This window comes from Meleagris gallopavo, chromosome 1 (assembly GCF_905368555.1).
Source record: "Meleagris gallopavo chromosome 1, MGAL_WU_HG_1.1, whole genome shotgun sequence".
NCBI classification, from domain to species: domain Eukaryota; kingdom Metazoa; phylum Chordata; class Aves; order Galliformes; family Phasianidae; genus Meleagris; species Meleagris gallopavo.
The window spans coordinates 12,054,732-12,078,875 of record NC_139404.1 but is presented as its reverse complement, the minus strand read 5'-3'; the positions used below and the strand labels follow the sequence as shown (position 1 = coordinate 12,078,875).

Here is a 24,144-nt window from a genome sequence, read left to right as displayed (position 1 = left end):
GAACAAAGCCAGGCTGGTTCAGAGGGATGAAGTCAGCCCCTTCAATGTCTAAGTTCTGCCAGCCTCCTCAGCGCTCCCTGGACCTTGAGTTTCTTGTCTGAGGTCATGATCATAGAGTCATGCCTTGGGGCCCACCATTTCTGTGGTGGGATGGGTTCAACGCCTGCATGCATCTGATGGGCTGGGGCTGTCCCTGTTGGATATGAGGCTATGGGGATTGTGCTCTACCCTGTGGTGCTGCTCCCAACCCAGGCTCCATGATAGGCCACAAGCAAGGGTGACTGAGGCCTGTAAGGCGTCACGGAGGGACGAGGGGTGCTGCAACTGTGCCAAGAGGCAGAGAAGCCATTCAGATGGCCTAAGACTTCTCAGCTGCTCAGGATGCAGTCCTGGCTCCTCTGTAAAGTCATCCATCCTCTGTGTTGTGACACTTCTGTTGTTACCATGTCTATCTTTGTTTTGTACCCACATCTCACTCACTTTCCTCTCTCTGTGTTTTGGGTTACAAAGGCTGCCTTCAGCTCCCCAAAGCCACCTTTACCAAGAGGAGGTCTGATTGGAAGCAGCCAGCAAAATGTGTACCACCAAGCCACTAACCAGACCTGTCTCTCCCAGTGCTGTGGCCGTGGGGAAGTCAGGAGCAGAATTGTTAGCCCCTCTGCCTTTCCCATAAACCAGCTCCCATCACTTCTGTGTCCCATAAAAACTAGCATGAATTGACATTTTGACATACAAAGACTCTGCAAGAAAAAGTGCTAAGAATTAAAATGAGTGGAGTAAGAGAAGCCATTAAAACTAGTGGATCTTTTAACACTGTGTATTTCACATGCTATAACTGCCTTTTTGCTTCTTTATCTATTACTTCAGTGCAACCTTTTACACAAAGATATGATAGTTCCTTGCAGTACCTCAGGCTACACTGGCTAAGGTTCCTGTACTCAGTAGTTTGATGTGAGCATAATTGTGGCTGCCGCACAGCAACAACTTTTACTGCTCTGCTTTGCCTTGTAGGGCCCATTTATTCCATCTGAGCCTGCTGTGCTTCCACAGCTAATCCTGGATAAAAGATTCCAAATACTCTTCTACCTTAGTCATGTCACAGGATGGCAATGGATGGCAATGCAAACCTGACTGGCAAAAATCAGCATCTTCCTTTCCAGAGTAAGCAGTGACTCCCCAGCCAGCCTGCTGCTGGGCTGATAGTGGTAGGGCTCTGTGCTGCTCTGCATACTATTACTGGTCCTGCTGGTGTCAGGAAAATGTCTGAAGTGAGTGGGGAGAACAAGGGAGGTTTCCACTGTGGTGGCTCATCATTTGCTCTTTTGGACTTTGAAAACTCCATGAACAAGGGGAGTGGATGGGTTCTGTAGAGCAGAGCATGGACACTTGAGTCAGAAGCTGTAAGCATGGATCTCCAGTGGAATCCAGGACCAACTCACTTGTCACTTTATCACCTCCAGATACTCCCATTGCTGGGGTACTTGCTGGCATTTTGCAGTAGCAAATGGAGCTCATGGATGCTAAAGCTTATAAGTGGGGATGAAATATAAATAAGTTTTCTGTAATTTGTATAACATTTTAACAAGTAGTCTTAAAAATGCTACTGAATCCTCTGAATTTCTTCCAAAACCACTTAGTCTGGGAAGGAGCTGCTAATCAAAGAATATAGTGAACCTATAAAATTGTGAAGCAGAGATGTAATAGTTGACCTCAGGAGATTGAAGGTGTAGAGGAGATCAGTTCAGGCTGCATTTGCCTTTGTATATTTGCCAGCATAAGAAAAGTTCAATATATAGAAGCAGGATGAGAGAAGAGAGAAGAGAGCTGGACAAAGGCTGATGGAGGAGACTGCCTATGGGGAATGGGGCTGTTCATGCTCTATCAGCAGAGGCTAGTGCAGGCTCTTTCAATTGTGTTAAGCATGAAGGACTGTAGCATCTCAGCTGGATGCTGTGCAGGAACATTCTCCATGCTTCTCAAGACAGTGGGGATGCTGCATGCCAGTGGAGGTGTCCTGAAATAGCTTTGTGATCTGCTGCTGCTGGCAGGTGGTACTCATGGCATGGCTTTGCCAGATACCACCCCAAAACCCATCACAGCATCATAGAATCATTAAGGTTGGAAAAGACCTATATGATTATCTAGTCTGACCACCAACCCATCACCACTTTAACCCACGCCCTTCAGTGCCACATTTACATGTTTCTTGAACACCTCCAGGGACCGTGACTACACCACTTCCCTGGTTAGTGCCAGTGCCTCACCACTATTACCGAGAAGAAACTGTTTCTACTATCCAACCAAAACCTAATATCCACCCGCATTTTTCCTAAGATCCATCCAAAAATAGGGATGCAGAAAGCAGGAGCAGTTCAGAAGACATGCTTGCATTCCTCTTACTTGGAGTGATTTCAAAGAGTAATCAGTCAGTATTGTTCATGGTGTGTGGAGCTTTAGGAGGTATTCTGAAATATTTTATACTAACACTGCAATGCTCCACATTCCCTGCTGGGCTTATTTTTCAAAAACTTCTGGTGTGAGTGAAGTGCTAATTGGAATATATGTTTCATACACAGAGAGCTTTGTGGACTGTGCAGGGAGAGGTTTGATTTTCCTGCTGAATTAAATACCTAAAGAGCTACCTAAGTGTGGCTTTTTGTAGTCTCTGATGTAGAGACAGTGTGAACAATTTTCTGGTTTATGGACCACAATTTTTAAAATACTTTGGTTAAAGCTCTTGGCATATCTTTTAATCACTCTGGGGAAGTACAAACACCAAAATTCATTAATATAATACATATGTATGAAGAGAAACCTTAGCGCTGTGCATGAACCCACCAACGTGAGAGGGCAGTATTTGGATTGTTTGGGTTTCATGTGGTTTTGAACTACTTTTGAGCAAATAGCAATCCAGAAATCAAAAACTATATATTTCTTAGTAGATTGTTAGAACAGCATTATAAAAATTCAGATGGCTTCAGTGACAGCAATGGCCCATATTTACCAGGAGAAAAGAGACTGATGATTGCCCGTGTCTCATTCCTGCAGTCTCCTGGTGCAGGTCTCTCACAGTACTGCTGGCTTTGCTGTCCCGTTTTAGCTTCACCTCCCACTGTCTCCACATCTGCAGCACCTCTGTACAAGAAATAGGCTTATCCCTTGGCAGCATGCAGTAATCCTTGGGGAAAAGGAATAGGAAGAAGTATTACAGGGTGGCCTTTTGTTGGTCTGGGACATTCCTGCATGCAATTGCTGCTTTCATGCCGAAATGTCACAGCAGTGCCAGCCTGCTGATGGGGCAGCTCAGCACATCTGCAACATGTCACATTTTATTTGATTTTAGTTTTAATTAATTTTCATTTTCATTTTAATTCAAGCTTAAAAGCTTGAAGTAGCTGAAAATTGAGCAGGTCAGCCAGTGGTCACATCACAGAAAGAACATTCTTCCCGTCTTTCTCCTGCCATCTGGTTTGCCTGTTTTTTTTTTTTTTTTTTTTTTTTTTTTTTTTCCAGTTTAGATATCTCCCACCTTTAAAATATTTACAACAGTTTATCTGTGGAAAATGGATAGCTTCCTGCACAAGTCTAGCTCCCTGTGTAAGTTACATACTTACATGTATATGTATATGTATACGTATGACTCTATTCCCTGTTCATTGCAGGGGAGTTGGACTAGATAACCTTTAGGGGTCCTTTCCAACTCATGATTCTATCATGATATTTTTTTTTCTGAGAGGAAAAACTACCCATCTCAGACAGGACATGTGGCAAATTCCTGAGCAGGAGGGCAAGATGGGCTCCAGGCCCTGTGTGTGAGTGAGGGTGGGTCTGTTTGCTCCAGCTTTCCCTCAAGTGTTTAGAATTGATATATTTGTACCTTGTGAGCAAAACCTTCTTTATTGATTAACCAAACTAGTAGAATGACTTATTGCCACAGAGGCACTAAAAGCAGGAAAGGACAGAGCATCATTTTTAGACTGGTTACAATCTGCAGTATCTCTTTTGTTACTATGTCTTGACGACATATTAAAAACAACCCACACTCCTGAAGCTTGGGGACCAGCGATGGGGATAGCGTGAGATCACATCATTACTGTTAGAAACACCAAGACAAATACTCTGGGACACCGAAGGGCAGGCTGAAAGCATGTTTGCTGGCTGCAGGATGGTGAAGGTCTCTGCAGAGCCAGGCTATGGACAGGTGGGCAGTGGGAAGACTGATGGCCAGGCCTGGGTGCTGAGGTGGGCCAGAACAGGCCTTGGGGCATGGCTGAGGTCTGAGGCTGTTCCTTTCTGAAGCACAGCTGCTGCTGTCCAGATGGAGGGTTCTCCTTTGGGAGGAATGGCTAATTAAAAAAGCTCTCTGTTTCCATGACAGCTGTGAAGGTAAAGGTGATGTTTGGCTGTGATGTGACAGATGGAGAAACAGCTTTGGGAGCCTCTGAGTCTAATAGACATGAAGCCCCACGTGGACGGTCTCTTCGAGCTCTCTCTCAGTGATGAGAGCAGGCAGCCTGCCTCACCTGCGTAGCCCTTTCAGCAACAATTACAGAAAATATCCTAGGAGTCAAGGGGATGAAAGAGGGAAAGGAGTCTTTTGGGAACTTACAGAAGTAAATCCCTAATGAGATCAGCCATCCCTGGGCAAGGCCAAAGCTTTTTCTATCTTTCAGCTCCGTGGTAGTGCACCAAGAGACTTCCCCCCTTCACAAAAATCTTCCTTCCAAATACAAAGAAATGTGGAAGGTGATGTCCTCCTTAGCTGAGCTGTGTTCTTCTGCAATGTCTTAATCAGTAGCTACTGATGGTTTCTAGTAACAAAGGCAGGTGATTTGGGTTGGCCTTCAGTACAAGCTGTTGGGCATGTCTAAATGTTTATATGACACACAGGAGTATGTCAGTGAATTGGCCAATATGAATGATTTAGCAGAGGTGTTTAATGTGGAACTTCTGAGATAGAGAAAGCAAAGATTGGGTGAGCAGTAAATAGTCAGATGGTGAGAGAGGGCAAGACAAAGTTCTGAAGGATACGAGAAAGCAGAATGGAAGAATCAGTCCACTAAAAGGTGACAGAACTGATTGCAAAGGTATGATTAAGAATAAATTAATGAGGAGCTGTGAAAGAGGAGGAGAGATTCAGAACAGATTTTGTGGTATCAAGGGCATCTGGGATGTAGAAGGCTAAATTAGGATTACAATACTCAGTAGAGGTGGCGGACATCAGGCTGAAGCTCTTCTTTGATGCAGATCAGGCATTCCTGGCAATAGTGGTGGGCTGCTCTTTAGATGGGAGTTGAAAAATACTGGGGGGAGAAATGGTGTCTGAACTTCTGCATCAATTCCTGGCAGGCAACTAGTGGCACTGGTGCTAAAGTGTTAGCAGCCTTAGCACTGAAGACATGGGGAAGGTAGGCAGGTGGGCTGTGGCCTACAAATGTCCCTCCTGTCTAGGGAATGGTAATGTAGTGAAACGAGTGCAGCCTGAGCTCTGCTGTACTAAATGATGAGAATTGTCCAGCAGATTTCTATAGGGAAAGATGGCATTTTTTGGCAAGACCGAATGGGAGTTATTCATCATTTAATTTTTTTTCTGGCTTTTTAATGAAATTTTTGGGCAGAGACAGTACAGCTTGCCTTGTGTCTAGGAAATGGCTCCTGACAAACCATGATGCCATTGAAATGACCACTTTAGTCTCACTGCATTCCCCCATGCCACCTTTATTTATTTCATGTAACACCCAATGAAGATACTCCTGGAACACAGGCTTGTCCACATGCTCTGCTATTCAACCTCAAGTGTGGGCCTTGCCCAAAGCTCATGTGTGCTTGGATACTGCAATAAAGACTAATAAAACATTACTGGCTTATCAGAGGTGGCTGATAGGGGTGAAAAAGTTCAATTTTGAATAACGGGAAGCAAAGTTCTACTTTCCTCCCTAGACGTGGGGAAAGACAGACAAAATTAGAAATTGGGCTTAGAGGAGATGGTTAGGAACCACTGCTGACATTTGTTCTGTAAAAGACCCATATGGTTTAGTGGGCAATGCTGGTGGTAGGTGGATGGTTGGACTAGATGACCTTATGTGTCTTTTCCAGTCTCGATGATTCTATGATTCAGTACAGCACTCAGGAGAAGAACGCATGCTTTGATGGTTTCCTGTGTGTTTCCTGTGTTATTTCATACATAAAAAGGAGCCATAGGAATGACAATACAGTGCAAACACTATGTCACTATGCTGCGTTGTTTACAGGAGATGGGCAGAAGCATGTAGGGGTGAGTCTACACTGCATCAGTGGTTTCTCCATGGTGCTGCTGGAGCTGAGTCAGGCCCACGCTCACAGTTCAGGCTATGCAAATGGAACTATTTAAGGAGCAACAACTGTTTTTGGAGCATTAAAGACACTTCAAATTTGTTATGTGTTTATTGGAATGAAAAATTATGTTATTAGTTCAGCTGGTTGATTTTCTTTATATGGAACATCAATCTTCTGAAAAATGCAGCTCTGCTGAAACAGGCTCAGTGGATGAAGGCAAATTGTTACTTTTTAAACATAATTTCTAAGGAAAAAGGAAATGCATATATTTTTTATATGTCACATTTGTGTGGAAAAAAAATCAGTTCTTTTCCAGACAGCCCAACTTATAGTGCCTATAGTCTGTAAGTGGCAATTTATTTTGCCTAACTGAAGGTAAGGAGCGTGTTTCTGCTCTGCTCAGTGAGAGATGGATTGGGCTCCAGAAGACTGTCTGGTCACAGTTCTTTTGACATTCTCATGATTCTTCTATAAAGCAAACTGGAAATCAAATTATTCCCTTTACCCAGCCTTTGAACAAGCCTTTTTTATTTACAGGTTCTAACTAGCACTTAGAGCCACAAAATTCCTTTTGCTTGTATTGTATATGCTCAGGATGTGTCTCTATTGTGCTGGGATTCTGACAGCCCTGTTCCCATGTTTCCTGGGACTGGAAAGAAAATTCGAGTTCATGCCTCTCAATCCAGGCAGACATTCCCTGCACCTGTATATCTTCCTGCACCTCACCGTGCCCACACAGAATTGGTTTGGTTGTCTGCATGTAATTCATTAATTGTTCCCCTCTCTGGAGTAAAAAATCAAAATGGAGATTTCCCATTTCTATCACGCAGTAGTTCATTAATTCTACTCATCTACATGCAAATGATGTTTCTCGGTGTAACACCGAAGTGTGTCACTCAAAATTAACACAGACTATGTACAACTGAAAAAAAAAAAAAAAAAAAAAAGATTTTTTGGATATATATTTTATTTGACAGTGGTTTAGAATATCATACAGTAAACAAGATTTCTGTAAAAGTTAATTTATCCATAGTGGTGCGTTTCATAAAAATAGTTGCTCACTTACAGCCTTTCTGTGACTATTAATACATGGAATTATATTTATAGAGATAGAGCTGTACAGGGTAAATTCACAGCTAACACTACACAGAAATATTATTTGGAATGGGGTTTAGATGATGTGCTGTCTTCACAGGTTATCGATTACAGCCGCATAAAGCAATTACTGCACAAGGAGTAGCTGTGAACTGTGCAAATTAGAGTTTATGCAAGCATAATCTCCACTGTTTTTTCAAATTTCATTGTTTGCTTTCTTTATACATAAAAATAAGATACTGGGACATGCATCTACACTACAGAAGCATTGTCCAAAATCAGATTCAATAAATTAATGGCAAATTATATTGGAATTATATTGGATTCTAGTTCAGGGGATAAAGATTTGTTGTTTTTTTTTTCTGTTTTTTTTTTTTCTTTTTTTTTTTCTTTTCATTAAATAATAGTTTTATAAACAGCTACGTGGACTTGTGCTTTTTCAGAAATTATACATGGAATTTCCTTTTCCAAAAAAAAAAAAAAAAAAAAAAAAAGAAAAGAAAAGAAAAAAAGAAGAAAATAATTCTTTGAAAGCTGCAAAATCCTTTACTTGAGGCTTTTCAAATAATGGGACAGGAAGAAACATGCCTATAGATTTCTCAGTCCAGTGCAATGTTTGAGACATACAGCCATGTGCTGATTTCTTGGAACAAAGCCAATCTTAATCTAACATTTCAGCAGAGCATGTGAGGAACTAAGATTGCTTGAGAACAATCTTTCTGAATTTTTGACTACGTGATTGTTTTTTTAATTACCAATATATTATTGCCCAGGATTTTTTATTTTATTTTAATTTTGACAGACAAATAAGCATATGCACACTTATACGTACACACACACATCTTTTTGAACCAAGATAGTGACTGACTGACTGAACTTAGACTTATCTCCTGTGAAGGCAGACTGGAATGTTTACCTGGCACTTAAGGCTTGAAATTCAAAACAGACAAGCAAGAAAGACTAAAATTAAAAGAAAAAAAAATGGAGGTAGGGAAGAAATGATAAAATGTAAACCATTTTTAAAATGGAAATATATCGAATTTACAGATTGAGGGCACCAAAAAATGTATTTCTAATTACTGTTACGTGCCTCAACGACACCTGCTCTGCCAAAGCGAGGGTATGGAAGGTGAGAGCATCCTAACGAAATGGGGGTAGGTATGAAACATAGCACTGTTGATGAGTGAAACTATCATTTTCTGCAGGAGGGGAAGGCCTTTCCTTAAGGAAACTGCAGCTTTTTCTCTGTAGCAATCTTCCTTTCATTGCAAGGGCCTTGGGGATATTGGAGTTTCGAGCCTGGCCAACTGGCTTGTGTGCTACTCTGCAGGAATTGGGGAACCTGTAGTAAATTGCTTTGGAGAATAATTTGCAAATACAACTCCACCCTAACTCCTTTCCAATGTACAGAAACATGGTTGGTTCACAAAAATGGCAGTAGAAATGGTATCACAGAAACTAATCCACTAGATTCCCAACTCCTCCTGTAGCATCCAGTGAACTGTGCTACAGGGTATCACGTGGACTATCCCAAAGTGGTGACAGTGGAGACGTGTCATGGGCGTACAGTTCCAAATGCTCCAAAGAAACCCTTTAACCCCTGTCTAGATATGTCAAGAACAATTTATTTACAACATTTTAGCTCCGTGAAAAGATTCTCTCAGTTTCAGCTTGCTCCGTGCAGTTTTATTTAAGGCGATGTTCCAGTTTGCGATTGCTCTAACTTGTTCCAGTTTCTTGATATAAAGTTTGAATGAAATCCAAGTCCTTCATGCAGTGGAAAAATATGCTAAAGCTACACTGCACTATCCTTCTCTGTTGTACTGTCCTTCATTTGTTTTGGTTTCTTCCATAGCTGCCAAAGTCCCTAAAATGGAACTGGGACTTTAGGGTCAATTTCAAATCTCTGTGTTGACTATATGCTTTTGAACTTATTAGATACTGTGCACATTGTCATGGAATTACTAATGTTTTCATCCCTCAATGCTTTGTGTATATGTGTGATAGTTAAAATAAATTAAAATAAATCAACGTGAGACAACAACTAAGAAGAATGTTCTGCGTCAATTTGAGACAGTTAGAGGGCAACAGTCCCGTGCTTATCTGCTCATGGCAGAAGTACCAGACTTCAGGACGCCAGGTAGCTTATCCGAGCCGGGGATTTTCCACGGCCCCGGGGAGACCGTTGCCTTCCGAACTGTAGTGTTGGTGCTGCGAGTGCTAATGGGGTGGAGATGTCCCTTCCTGGGGAACTCGCTGGGTTTCCCATCAGGATCCCTCTGGCTGTGATCCATATCGCTTCCAGGCGAGCTGCAGCGATTGCTACTGTATGTCTTGGTAGCACCTGCATCAAGCTTGGCATGGTCAGGTGCTGCAGCTGACTTCTTCTCACTGGCATTTGTGGATCTGTGATCTTCTCTTTTGCTAAGAGATCCTCCCCTCTTGCTTTCCGGCTTCTTCAGCCTCCCAAACTGTTCATCACTGCCTCCAGCACACACGTGCTCTCTCGCGCCAGCCTCCATCATAATGCTGTGTCCCACCGCTCTGCTTTCTGAGCTGAGCCTGCCACCATCCGTCACCTTAGTTTTGCCTTCTGAATATCCTTTCCAAGAAGGCTCGTCGTGCTTTGACCTGTCTGCCTTTTTAGGACTTGCTGACCTTTCTCTTTGCTCTCCTAACCTTTTCTTTTTGTGGCCGTTCACCGAAAGCTCCTTTGGTTTCCTTCCATCGTGTTCCCTCTTGATATCCCATGTTGGTTCTGGGCTTATCTGGTGAGAAGGGTCAGAGGGTGGGGCTATGTGTGATGAGGATAATGGTGAGATTATGTCGTCGAGGGACAGAGCTACTTCCGGCAGACCTGGGGAGGCGGCAGCGGGAGCGCTCCAGGAGCTTGGCTCGTCTGTGGTGGCAACAGAGAGAAAGCATCAGGGTGTGCTCAGCACATCATGCACATCACACATATAGCAACATCAGCACCCGAATCACGCTTGAGAATCAGACTCAGTCTTTTAGGGGAAGTGAAACTCCCAGTGGGGTCAATGGGAGGGAATTCTTTACTTAGATGGCACAGCTGAGGCCCTGGCACAGCTGCCCAGAGAGCTGTGGGTGCCCATCCCTGGAGGTGCTCAAGGCTGGGTGGGATGGGGCCCTGGGCAGCCTGAGCTGGTGGGCCTGGAACTGGGGGTGGCTTTAACATCTGTTCCAACCCAAGCCATCCTATGGTTCTATGAAAATAAAACACTCTCCCCCAAATAAATAAAGAGCCCAGGAGAAAGTAAGAACCACGGGGCTGGTACTGCACATGCTGGAAACTTCTGTCTTTTTTTATATAGGTTCTGCCTTTCTCTGCCTACATTAAATTATTCTTAAAATAATAACGACGCGCTCATGAAATCAAATTGCCTCTTTTGTAGCCATATAATGTATTTCTTAGCTGGGCAATATCAGTGCTGTCTCTGAGGACAAATGAGGAGGACTTTCTGCCATCTATAAACATGTCCCCACAAGCATATAATAATTGACAAGAATTTGTAGCTCAGATAAGGTCATCATTGAATTCTGTCTCATATTTTTTCTAAATAGATAGAATATTGCAGTGTTTATGGCACCACAATTCTTGCAGGGTACTTACAAAGCTCCACCTTTATATCACAGCATCAGCCGCTAAGGCTCTTTCTTGGCTGTGTGTTTGAATGTCTCCTGGTTACTTAGCCTCAACACAGCATGGTTGGATTGTGCAGATTCTGTTTAATTTAGCTAAATAGACATGTCCTTTGCTGAATCATGATGGTTTTCTTAATCCACTAGTACAAAACACAATATTCTGAGACAGCCAAATGCCTTCTTTTGCATATCTGATCCTCATTTCTTTTGATTAACGTTCAGGCAGACAATGAATCTGTCACGACTAATGACAGCACAGCTCTTATTCTTACCCGTCTACACTGAGGTTAGAGAAATCACTGAACTTGGCTAATGTCACTCTCTATTTAGAGAATGTGTCTCAGGGATCCATGGAAACGAGGTAGAACCTGTGGCAAGAGCTGCATATTTCACGGAGGAGAAAACATAACCTTCTAGCTGGAAAACAAGCCCGGGCTTCTGCGGGTCTGGACTAGCATCCCTCAGTGATACCAAATGCCCTTTAAAATCTACATTTGCTTTTCTCGGTGCTGTGACTGCTTTCAAATTATCGTGAAGATGCACATCATCTAGAAAAATGGAGTGGGATTTACTGCCCAGTCTGGGACCTGCAGCTTGTTTGACTGAGACAGCACATTTAAGTTAATAGCTTGATTGAGTGATTGCTGTTTTGTGGATAAAAATAGGAGAGACAACAGTGAGGTGGGTGACGTAAGGGGAGGGAGCAGCGCGGTTAGCTGAGGAGCTGTTTATTTTCCCAGATGGTGTTTGTCATATGCTTTTGCATAATGAGCATATGTGTGGAGAGGATTAGCATTTGAGAGGGGAGAAAGTACAGGTTCTGTGTAAGACAAATAAACTTTGAGCTTAAAATCTAAATGGACTGAGGGTCCCAGCTGATTTTTTTTTTTTTTTTCCAAATCACACTTCCTTACCCTCCAGTTAAGGCTGAGTAATGTACCATCTGCTCCCTGCTTGGCACTCGAGGAGGAAAAAGAAATGGGAGGATCAGACATGTAGAGTTATCAGCTCTTAGGCGCTTGTCTACAAAAAGCATTTGCTTCTGTGGGGTTATTCTCAAATTCTGTAATTCTGCAGGCCGCAGTGGTGAGGGAGAAGACCCCACCCAGGCTTTCCGTAGATCCAAAATCCAGGAGATTCTGCTTTCGTTAGCCCTAAAAACCAGCGCTCCCTCAGGGGGTCCCAGTCCCTCTGCCTGATCTCTTTACATCTAGAGTGGGACCACGCAGTACAATGTGAATCTGTGCATCAGCAAGGTGTCTGAGCCAGCGCTGAACACCACCTCGGGTCTTCACAAATTAATCAATTTGCAGCAGCATGGAGCTCGGTACAAGCTAATTTATGCTGATCCCTGTAGATTACATTAGCCTGAGTTAACCCCTACAGAGAGAGGTGGATACACAGGGGCCCCACAGCACTGCACACTACTCAGGGTGGTTTTCATTGGTTAAATCATCAGTACGTGATCGGTAAGAATGAAGAATGGAAACAACCTCAGCTCAGTTTCTGCTTCTTATGGCATAGTTGCACACCTCCGCACACAGCAGAAATGAAGATCATTTTGATTTAATTACTGTCTTCCTTTCCTAGTTGTTGTGAGATGTTGCTTTTCACTGAGAGGTAGTGAAAGCCAGCGGGCCATAATCAGATCTTGAGTGAGACCCAGAGAGCAGCTGAAGTTATGGAAATACCTTGTTACTTTGGGAAACATCAGCTGCGCACCAGCAGAAGCATCAAATGGCCTGGAGCAGGAAGGTGCTCTTGGAGAATGAGAGTGCTACTGCACAAAATGTTCCCCTGTTCAAAGATCAGCTGTTCTTGTCCAAGTGCAAGGAGAACACCATGTGAAAACAGGCCTGCAAACACTGCTCGCTGCACCTCTGGGGCAGAAAGGATAATGCTGTACTTGTTATCTATGGGAGCATTCTGCTGTTTTATTCCCTGGAGATAGGGTAGTGATGGGAAATCCTGCCCCGGCTGATTAATGGACAATTTTGAATTTTGATTTTTTTTTTTTTTTTAAGAGGAATCACCAAGTATTGCAGTGAGAAAATGTAGTGGGTTAGAGCCAACTTCAGAGTGAATCAGCAGGGGCATATTTGTTACACGTAATAATATGCATATATATATATCTGTAAGCTAGAACTTGCAGCACTTGCAGCATGATAAATATTATCAGATCTCTCCTTCTCCCCTAGAAAACACCAACAAAATTAAAACACAACCGACCAAGCAAGAAGTCTTGCAGCTATAGCTTGGGGAAGAATTTGGCTACAGGACAACTCCAGGTGAGCCACTGCTGCAGTGTGATATACTGAGCCTGACCTGCTCATGGGGCAGACATCTGTGTAAGCTCCATTTCCAGTACCTGAAGGAAAAAGCTGCCGTGAAACAAAATTGCCATTCCTACTCTCTGGTGATATAGTACTTGTGTGTAAGAAGTTGAAGAAGTGACTTTCTATAAGCTCCAAGCACAGCAAAAACCCAACCTAACTTGCTTTTCCTTCTAAATAAAAGGAAATTAGTTTGAAAGTCTTCTTCAGTTTTGATAGATGTCCATGACAGCCAGCCTTTGTTGCAAGATTTCCCTGGCAGGTGAGGACAAAATTGATGAGAGGATATTGTAACCAACTTTTCTCTAATATTTGAAAATTATGGGGAAACACCAACATTACTAGTGTGGGGCAAAGCACAGCAATGTAAGTAATTTATAGCTCAAAATATAAATATTTTTAAGAGGTCTGTGTAAACCGTAAGAGTTCATTTGGAAGTATTCAACCAACACTGAAATGATTGCTTTTCCATAACAAACATAAACACAAGAAAAATGCCAAATATTATTCTTTGAGCAATTTAATGAACAATTTCCTTTTGCACGTGTTCTAAAGTTATACCTACATTCTGGAGATACTTATTAGTATGTCTGAAAAAGATAATGTTTTGTCCTAATTTTTAAGCTTTATATAAAACCTGCAGAGTTAAGTACAAACATAACCTACATTTAGTGTCTGTTATCCCAAAGTATCTCAAAACATTTTGCAAGCATACTCAACCAGAGACAGAGCAATGATTTTACTCTTTTTTCCCTTCAAGGGCAAAATGAAGACCGTGTATATTTAATAGAGCTCAAACTACTAATGCCCTAACAGCTTCCAAGCAGAAGTGAAGGATATTGAATTCATTTGAAATTACAGGAGAGATTTAGGGATGATGTAGTTTTAAATTTGTGCTTTTACTTTGTCACTCTGGGTATCATACTTGCTGAGGGAGAAATGAATTTTCAAAGTTATACATCTCACTGAAGGCTAATAGATGCCTTCCTCCTTTCTCTGAAGGGAGAAAAGCTCCCTTGACCTACCAATTTAGACAAGATAAATGACCAGAGGGCAGCACTATCATCAGTCACAGTGACGGCATTTGATTTGGTGTAATTTAGTAGGTGTTTTCTGGGAGGTTTTTAGTTCCCATGAGTGACTGGCCTGCAGGTTGATGGCTCTTCTATGGAATGTGCAAGAATGACACACCTGTGACCTGTTTCACATAACTCTCAGGCAAGGCTTCAATTGCTAACTGAGTTAAGAGACACACCATAGACACATGATCTCCAGTGTGCAGGAGGAGGACAAGAGACAAAGGCAGCCATTTTGGAGGAAGAGGGACAAGGGGAAAGCATCAGGAACAGGAGTTTTCTGTCCTAAGGCTTTTTTATTTGAAGCAGAACTGACACACACGTGAGTAACTTACTTTGCTGTGCCAGCTTATGCGTATTTAATAGACAGGGAATGAGGCTATCACTCACTTACTTGATCCTCTCCTAACTAACAGCTAGTCCTTTCTCTGGATCCAGTGCTTGCTGGTGATCATCTGAACCACCAGCAAAAGAAGCCCATAGCCTTACGGCTAATTGAGAAGCGTTGTGCCTGTCTTACTTTCTGAGCATTGCCCAGGTAGCAAGCTTAGCCTAATGATGTGTTTATTTAGTAAATTTCTGTAGTAGATTTCATTACAGTTTGCCTGTCTAAGACTGCATCTAAATCTGGCCTTGCTCTTATCTGCTCTGCTGAAATCTCAGATCAAGAGAGATCACACTTTGGATTTGCTGCTAGGTTTTCCTTTTGCATTAAAATGTTTTAAATAATTGCTCAGCAGTTTATCAGCAATCTGGGATTTTTCACCAGATAAAATTAAGCAGAAGATAGAAATATTAATTTCTTTAATATTTAATAGAAATTTAAATAATAGAAATAACTTCTCACTTTATTAATTAAATACAATAAGATCTCAATGCCATATTATATTTCTAAATGTGAGAATAATGAACAATATTTTAAAGCTTTGCATTCTTTCGCTAGTATGAATTGCACATTTCCTGAAACGTCTAAACAGCTGTTTTCACATCTTCCTAAAATTATTTTCCTGAGGAATCAAGGAGTTTTTGATCACATACAAAATATGGTGCTTTTTTTTTTTTTCCTTCTTTTTGTCTGAAATTATGTACTGCCAGAAGGTGGCAAACAGTTCTTAGAGATGCTGCTAATAACAAAAATGGGACAAATTGTCCCCTGGTGAGTATCCACTAATGCTGGCAGTGTTATACTAAGAATGCATTTGGCTCTTTCTCATTACATCTTGACTTGCTTGTGATGTTCCTGATTGCATTGGCCTCCTGCAGCTTTCCTTTAGCACTCTCTAAGGAGGGATGTTTTAGAATATTTAAAGAATCTTTAATCTTTCATCCTGGAGCTTCCACAGCCCAGATGTAGCGCACCTTTTGTCTCCTGAGATAACTGATTCCCTGAGGTGTGGATTGTTAGACAAGCTCTTGATCCTTCTGTTCAGCTGCCATGGCACAGTATGCCATTCTCCTACCTGTCCTTTCCCGAAATGTCTGTGGCAATGGGCAGCGCACCCTCCTTACTTCTGGCTATAAACTTCCACATCTTGTTAATTGTTCAATAGTGGTATACAAATATTTTCTCACAAATCAGCCTTTGCTTGACTTAAAAGAGAGAAATCCACTTTCTTCCACTGTTGTTTTCCACACCCAATCCCCTCAATGCCAGCACCTTCATAGGATCCTTCTACTGTGACACAGTTTTTCCCTTAGCCGGGCTCCATGGCCATGTGGGCCAGTCCTTTCTTCCTTAGCATTGCCCTCACGCCTTTTTAACAGTGTATTGTGGGTGCCACAAGTTGATTCTGTGTTCAAAAACGACATGCATGCTATTTACCTTTACAACAATAAATCTAGGTCGTACTTAGTTAATTTGGCATATAAACTCTTTTCCTTTCCTACAAATACAGTTAATCAGTTTGATATTGTGAAGTCTTGTTTATGATGCAATAAAAACCTAGTACAGTTTCTTACAATCATGTACCATGTCCATCATCCTACTTGCTTGTTTGGGCTCAGTAATGTCCCTGTGACCACGAAAGTTTACAGTAACTTGCAAATGTGAGTGGAATTTTTCTGCTTTCTATTAATTTACTATTTTGACTTTGCACGTTGTTTTCTACAAAGGTTGAGGATGGATGGGCAGAATAACTGGAATGATTCGTATGAAGACATGAACAGTCACAGGAAAATGAACTGGCATCTCAGTCCCTGCTTATTTTATTTGTGAATTTTGTGCTGTGTTTTTTTAAGAAAAGTAGGATGATTCGTAGGTTTTAGAAGCATAAAACAATGCCAGTTCCAGTCTCTCTGTGATCAAAGTCATCACCTGTTTTTTTTTTTTTTTCAGCATTGGTCTCAAACTGGGATGGGGGGTACCACTACTCATGGGAGTTACTGGTGGTATGACTTTTGCAGATGTCCACAAGAATTGAAGATCCACGACTATAAACATAGGGTAAGTGAAGGATTTATCTCCTCTATATCTTCAAAAATTTAGTATTATCTGCAGAAAATGTGTCACTGACCTATTCCAACACTGGAAAGCACAGCTCTGCTTCCTGCTTTGTTCTCTTCCCAGTGCAATTCATACTCTGATGTCCTACTTCTTTTCATGTTACTAATTATTACCGATGAGCAATAATTCAGTTCCTTTGGGTTCATTATATCCACCTTTCATTTTATCCTTTATCTAGATGCCTCAAATATTTTTACAACAGTGATGGTTCACAGAGTCCTTGCAAGGGCCATCTGATGAAACTCTGAATGATCTCAGCTCAGGTAAAATTCACTTTCATCATCATTTCTGTACTGTGCATGGAGTTTTTATAGAAAAAGTTCTTTCATGTTTGAAAATCTAATTTAAGAATTACAGAAACACACTTCAAAAAGAGCAGATTGTTAGTTATGCTTAGGAGACCAAATCTGCAGAAGGTCGAGAGATGATGTTGGTTGTTGGGAACTAAGAGAAAAGAGAGAAAGGAAAAGCTTAGATATGGCACAAAGAGGGCAAAACAGCACACTGCAGGGAAAAAAATTAACAAATTGTTTAGGAAAATGCTTTCTTGAAGGAGGAAAGTCATCACACACATTGATTTGTGTGTCAGTAATCTTTATAAGGTGCTATGGAAGAAAACAGGTACAAATTTTTATGTAACTACTACTTTAACAGTGGTTAATAAAGAAACATGAAGTGATTGATCTAGCTTGAGGAGTTCCTATTCTCACTCTATATTGTTTCAGATTCTACTTTAAACCCAATGCATCCTCAGTAAATCTTGTTCCTTGAGTTAGCTGTTTAATTACAGCACTGCTTCAGCAGTTTTTTACTGGCCTAATCACGTGAGATAATCATTTAACTGCCTCACAGAGAGAAAGAGAAGTGTCTCTGAAGACCTCTGAGAATACGTCTGCTCTTCAGCTGAACGTGCACATAACTGGTGCTGGGGAGCTCCTTCTGGGAAGTCTTTCTGGAAACCACAGATCAAAGTTGAGTGGATTGCCATGGTGATTTGTAATACCCATTGCTCCATATCAGGCCCTTTTTAGCAAACACGAGTGACTGCGGGTAAGCAGCCTGACAACTTTCAGGTTGATACAGGAGATAACTAAAGAATTCAGAAACACTCAGGGTGTGAGTGTCCCAGAAAGCACATAGGCAGGGTTGTCTCTGGAGCTTGGATGAGCCTGGGTGCTGTGTCTCACTTTATCATCCTGCTGTTGTTCAGCTCTTAAATATAAGGCACATCCATAAGCAATTAACTGTAATTCTGTTGTATGTACCTAAGCTCTGGATCATTTGTCTATCATCTCCAAGAACATCAGTCAGAAGATAGAACAGGACAGGTGATTTTAACACTGTTCTTACAATAGCAAGTATAGAAAAAGGTAACTTCTTTGCAGAAAAAAATGACCTAAACTTGCATTGTAATGGAAAAGGGAAAAAATAACGAAAGAAAGCCACACTATACAAATATATTAATATATTTATATATTATATTCCAGAACTGAAACAGGCTAATTGATTTAGTAAATTAGCTTACTGTTTTGCAGTACTAGTCTCCTGGCTATGAACCGTAAGGCCAGATGGTTATGAGTGTACAACTTATCGCTCGTTCCAAGAGCATTTTTAGACAATTCAATAGACATGGATCTAATAGATATTCCTAGCCATTAAATATTTAAATAAATGATCATGATCACTAATCCAAGTGAATCTGGTAAATTTGACTTCTCTTTGAATTAAGTTAATGCATCTGTGTAAATATTGCAGGATTACTCACTAATACTGTGAACAGCTGAAATGGAAAGCTGCAGTCTTCACAGTGCTTTTATCCTACATGGATCACTGCTGTGTCAGTGTTAAGTCTATGGACAGCCTAAGTGCTAGTCTTGAGTGATGCTACTCCAACTACCCATTATGATTCACTCGGTCCTTCAAGTTGTTTGGTACAGCTTTTGGAGTGCAAAACATCTCACATCTATCAGATCAGAGCAACAAAGTCAATTGAAACTCATCCCTTTAGTAAAGAAGGTGTTTTATCTTCTGACTACTCAGGCAGTAGAATAGAAGCTGCAGAAAACTCAGCAGTTTTCTTCCAGAACCACAGTGGAGCTGGAAAATCTATCTGCATTAGAAGTTACTGTATAATTAGAAAAGATAATGACTTTAAAATTAGTTTTTATTAATAGAATTAAGCCACATTAAGTCATAAAAGGTGTTCATAAATATGTTAATAGAATGTGTGGTATTAATGAAAAACATTCTGTAAAGTCTGAATAATTTAAGAGCTAGATATTACACATTTAATTAAAATTAAATATTAAAAATTATTAATTATTGCAGCTAAAATGGGTGTTGCCAGTAGGCATCACATCCTGTCTGGTCAATAAATAGATGTCATTATTAAATATACATAGATAATAATAAAATTTAGTTAATAAGTAAGGAATTCAGAGCATTTTGACTGTTTCATCAAATGCCCCTCAGAAAGCTGTTCCCAGCAGGTGATGTGTTGGCAGTTCTCACTTCAGATCACAGCGGGATCTTAAGCAAAATACAGAACTTGGTTCAAATGCATCCTTATTTACAATGTTCATGCATAAATATTCCTATCCTGCTATTGTTAGAAGCTGTTGAATTAATTTCGTCTCTCTTCAGCTACCTCTTTTCAGACTCAAGGCCACTGGGCACTGAAGGGTCAGCCCTATGACCAGGCTTGCTGTTGGGATTACTGTGACATCTGACATCTTCTGGACGCTGAGACCATTTTCTCTGAAAACTGTCTAATGAGATGGATGTGAATGAATAAGTGAATGCAGTATTGTAATGTTACTCTCCTAATGAGCAAACACCAAGTACGTGCTGTCAGAATGAACTCAGATGTTTAAAATTCTGAACTGCATATGTGTTGCTGTAGCTAAAAAAATGTAATATTCTCCATGGTCACGTTTGCTAAACATGAGTTGGAGAGTGACAGTTAGCATATACTGTCAAATAATAATAAAAAAAGCATTTTATTTTCTGAATGATTTCTTCCAAGCAAGGAGTAACGAGCTGTGAGAAGTCTGGCAGGTTTCACAAGCTCCCATAGCTTCTCCCTGCTGTAGGGCCACAAACACCGCAGGATGCTGGACCAACTGCAACCAATGCCTTCCACAGAAGAAGCTTGCCTTCTCTCCAGTGACTGGAATTTTTTTTATGTAATGCTCTATATGAGCATTTAGACATATCAAATTTTACTTGCTGACGACTAGAGCCAAAAGAGGCTCTAAGTTTAATTTAGATTTATGTATCATAGCACCAGGCCTCTGGCAAGGATTTCCCAATAAACCTTGATTGTGGTCGTTGTATTTTATATAACTCCTTGTACTTTCATAGCTGTGCTTGTGTCCCTAGAAGAGTTGACAGCTGTTTATGGAATCTTTTAAGCAAGCTAAAAACCTGAACCTCTTACACCTGGATAACCACAGATCACTTAAACTATCACTTAAATGAGTTCAAAGTCATCGTATCCCAAGTTCAGCTGATATTTTTAGAGACTATTGGGAAGTGCAAAGATAAAATGTTCTTGTGCATTTCAAGGCAGAGGTGGGCACACAATACTTCTGGCATCCCTCCAGAAGGGTATGAAGTTTGACCCCTCCAAATCAATGTTCACATCAAAATATGGATGAGAGATTCTGCTCTTTTGAGTGAATACATGCCATTACAGAAAATTGGCTGTGCTGAAGAAATGTGGAATGGGCTTTAGAACCCTTAATGTCCAGTAATTAAAGAAGCTACTGCATAATCTTTGTTATGAAAATTATTGGGTCAGGCCCCAGGGATGACAGCTTATGTCTTCATACTGTTCTCACTGATACGGTGGACGATTGTTGTAAGGACATCACCATAGACACAGGGAAACTAACTCTGATGAACAGCACCATGGAGCAATGAAGTCATGCTATTAATCTGGGGGCACAGTGTGAATTTGTGAGTGAGAAAGACAAATATGAGTGGTAAGAGAGATTGTGTGCCATGTTATGCTGCAAGAGCAGAAAACTGGACTCAGTTCTATGGCAAATTGCAAAGACACAGTCACTGAATTCAATTTTTTTCTGTTCCTCTGTTTGCAAGAAGAAAAGAAAAAAAACAATGCAGTGAAGACTGGGAGAGACAGTTGTGTTCTCTTAGGCCCTTTAATTTGTGTGCTTATCATCTAATATCATCAACTGAACAGAAATATAGGAAACTGCAGAGAAAATGTTATAAAAAGGCAATTCATGTGAACAAAAGCAAGGATAATGTTTGTTCATCTGTTTTAACCACTGTAGTTTAGATGTAATTAGCTACTCCTTAAACCACATTAGTAAATGTACTCCAGTATATTGTATTATCATAATTAAACCTTAGTAATAAGAGAACTTACTCAACATCCTTATTATTAAATCTCTGCTCAGATGTGGAGGAACACTGCCAGTTTTGGTGTGGATTATAACACATACGGATTAATGAGGTTCTGCTTTAACAATAATGCTCAGCAGTCAGCTAGGAATTTTAATCTTTAAAGTGCTTTTCAAGCATTAAATAATTAAGGTCCCTTAACACTCTCATGAGATAGGTAAGTAAGTAAATACTCCTATTCCCATTAGACAGACTGGGGGAGGATGGGTTAGAGAACTCAGCTGGACTAACCAAAGTCTCTGGAGGTGTAACTACAAAAGCAACATTTAGGACTATGGAATGGATTTGGTATTTCCGTATTTAAATGTTGGGAAATGGTATTGCTCCATTAGAAGCTCAAAAACATACCCACAAAACTCACTAAGTCTTCCCATCTGTCTCCCTTTCTACAGTGCATTTTCTATTTCTGTATCAAGGATACCAATATAAAAGGTCCATGTGTCTTTTTTTTAAAACAGAAAATTGCTGTGCGTATACCTACACATACACTGTGACTTAACAGAAGGATGTTCTACTTTCCTGCCAGCTGCTACACGTTTATTAAAAAAAAAAAAAAAAGGACATGTTTGCAAAACAAATTTTAATATTCAATTTTGTCCTTGAACAGTTTTCACTTGTAGCAATAAAAAAGCCAGAACCTGTGGGGGCTCATATTCCAATTGCCTGATGGTTTTAGAGCAATTTTATTAACCAGTGTTTTGATTCATTTGGTTAAGTTGGTGTTTTGTTTTGTTTTTAACACACTGCAGGTTCCTGAAATTAAGTTGGTGTTGTTAGAAACAACAAGGTGGTATTGGAAATGCAGCGTGAATATGAATGAATGTTCACAGTTCCATCAAGGTGGTCCCTGAATGAAAGGGCACTTTTCCAAAATGACTATTGATTTTTGCGTTCACATCAGATGAATGATATATGGGCTAGTTCAAGTTTCAAATAACACCCAACCTCAGCTCTGGAGATTTGTAAAGTGAGTACTAGAAGTAGGATGAATAGGATTATCTGATCAGTACTCTGAACAGGTAGATGTATCTGGCTTAAATGTTCAGGCCCAGATGCTTTAGCCATGTATTATCCAAAGATAAAAGCTTCTGGCATACTAACAGAATTAAAGAATTAGAAGATTGAAGTTTGCAGCTGCTTGAAGATTTCTGAAGGATGGAGATTTTCTATATCTAAACAACAAAAACACAATGTATGCTCCCAATTTTTTCATGCTTTTTTGCAAATACAGATATACAGTGCTCACTAGCTAACCTGTCCTGCATGAAAGCACAGACCTAAGCAGATATCACTTATCTGGATATACTTTCTAAATCGCCTTCTAGCAACTGCATCTCTCCTTTGCTATATCTAAATTCAACTAAGCCTACTGATAACTTCAATAAATGATTATTTACACAAAATGGGACAACTCTTGTGAGAGAAATGCAGACTCATGAAAGACTGACTTGTAATGTCATGAGAGGGGCCTCTCCTAAGACATATCAGAAAGGCTGATATACCTGTTCCCTGTGCCGGGAGATTTGATTCACATCCTTGATCAGGGCTCTAAGAGATGGGCTTTTTACAATGAAGGTAGCATGTACATCTGGTTGGAACAAGCCTCCTTGCAAAACTGACTCTTCAGGAAAATCCCTCTCTGTCCCACCACACTGTTCCATTAAAAATACGGGAAAGTGAAACATGTTATAAGACAGATGTTTTTATTTTATCTGCCCCAACACTTCCTGCCCAATAAATAATCAGCTGTGTGGCTGCATAACTAAGCTAATTTATAGAGAATTTGAATTTCTACCTGTTTCAGAAAGACTTATTTCCTGTGTTTGTTATGCTACCTGAGAAAAAACAAAGCTAATGATTTTTAATGTACAATACTTATGCTAGAACTGCAGCTTGCTGTGACAATGGAGACTTGTAAACTGACCCCACCACCAGGTCTGTTTCTAACCTCATGATCTCTCTGAATGACTTTTCTTCATGCACCAAGGTCAGCAAAGCAGAACTAAGGTAAGGATGACTGCAAGCACTGGTGCTGTTCAGGGTTTTATGCTACCTAGGAACTTCCGATGTGCTGCTGAGGGATCTCACACCAGATGGGGAAAGACATTGATGTATACAGTTCAGACTCTTGAATTACACTGCTGCAATTTTCCAATGGCCTCTACATGTGTCCAGTTCTGCACAAGCAAAACGCAAGGGAACATTTGCTTTCCAAACATTCTTCTTTGCAGGCACAAACCAGAAATAAGCTCTAACAGGCAACACCTGCAAGCAATTGATTAAATTACCCTGATTTGCATGCCCCAAACTGGTCACTTAAACACAGCTTTCTGATGGGGGTGTTGTGGGCAAGAATTCTGTGAGGATCTGCTCAAAGCACAGTAGCTGGAGGACAGCTTTGGGAATAGCCTTTCCTTTTCCAATCTATCTGCTTCAATAGCGTGAAACTTGCCTTATAATTAGAGCAAATACACTACAGTGTGCAAAGTCAATAATAGCAGGGTGACTGAATTCATCTGAACACTGCTGGGTTTTCTGTGATGACAGCAATCAAGAAAAGCTAGGAAAAACACATTTTCCTTTTCCTTTGCTTTCCAGGTATCGTTTCTGGGCCACAAGCGTATATTATAAATTTTTTGTATCTGAATAACTTGTGCAGTCGGATCTCAGGGAAATAGCTTGAAATCATGTGCACAGTGTTATGTATAAATTCAGCAAAGCCACCAGG

At 40.7% G+C, this 24,144-nt stretch overlaps 1 protein-coding gene across 11 annotated transcripts in view; it reads right to left on the bottom strand.

The window, feature by feature from the left end:
- Positions 1–3,035: 3,035 nt before the first annotated feature.
- The window catches only part of MAGI2 (membrane associated guanylate kinase, WW and PDZ domain containing 2), a 710,219-nt gene continuing 689,110 nt past the window's right edge, over positions 3,036–24,144 (bottom strand). For 8 of the 11 annotated variants that reach the window (XM_085216600.1, XM_085216585.1, XM_085216590.1 and 5 more), the window contains one exon: positions 7,741–10,309. In XM_085216600.1, coding sequence (XP_085072726.1) covers positions 9,510–10,309 — 800 coding nt within the window. In that variant the 3' untranslated portion in view covers positions 7,741–9,509. Of the gene's footprint in view, positions 3,179–7,740; positions 10,310–24,144 lie in introns of those variants that run through there. The other 3 variants (XM_085216640.1, XM_085216633.1, XM_085216656.1) reach the window with 3 other exon arrangements.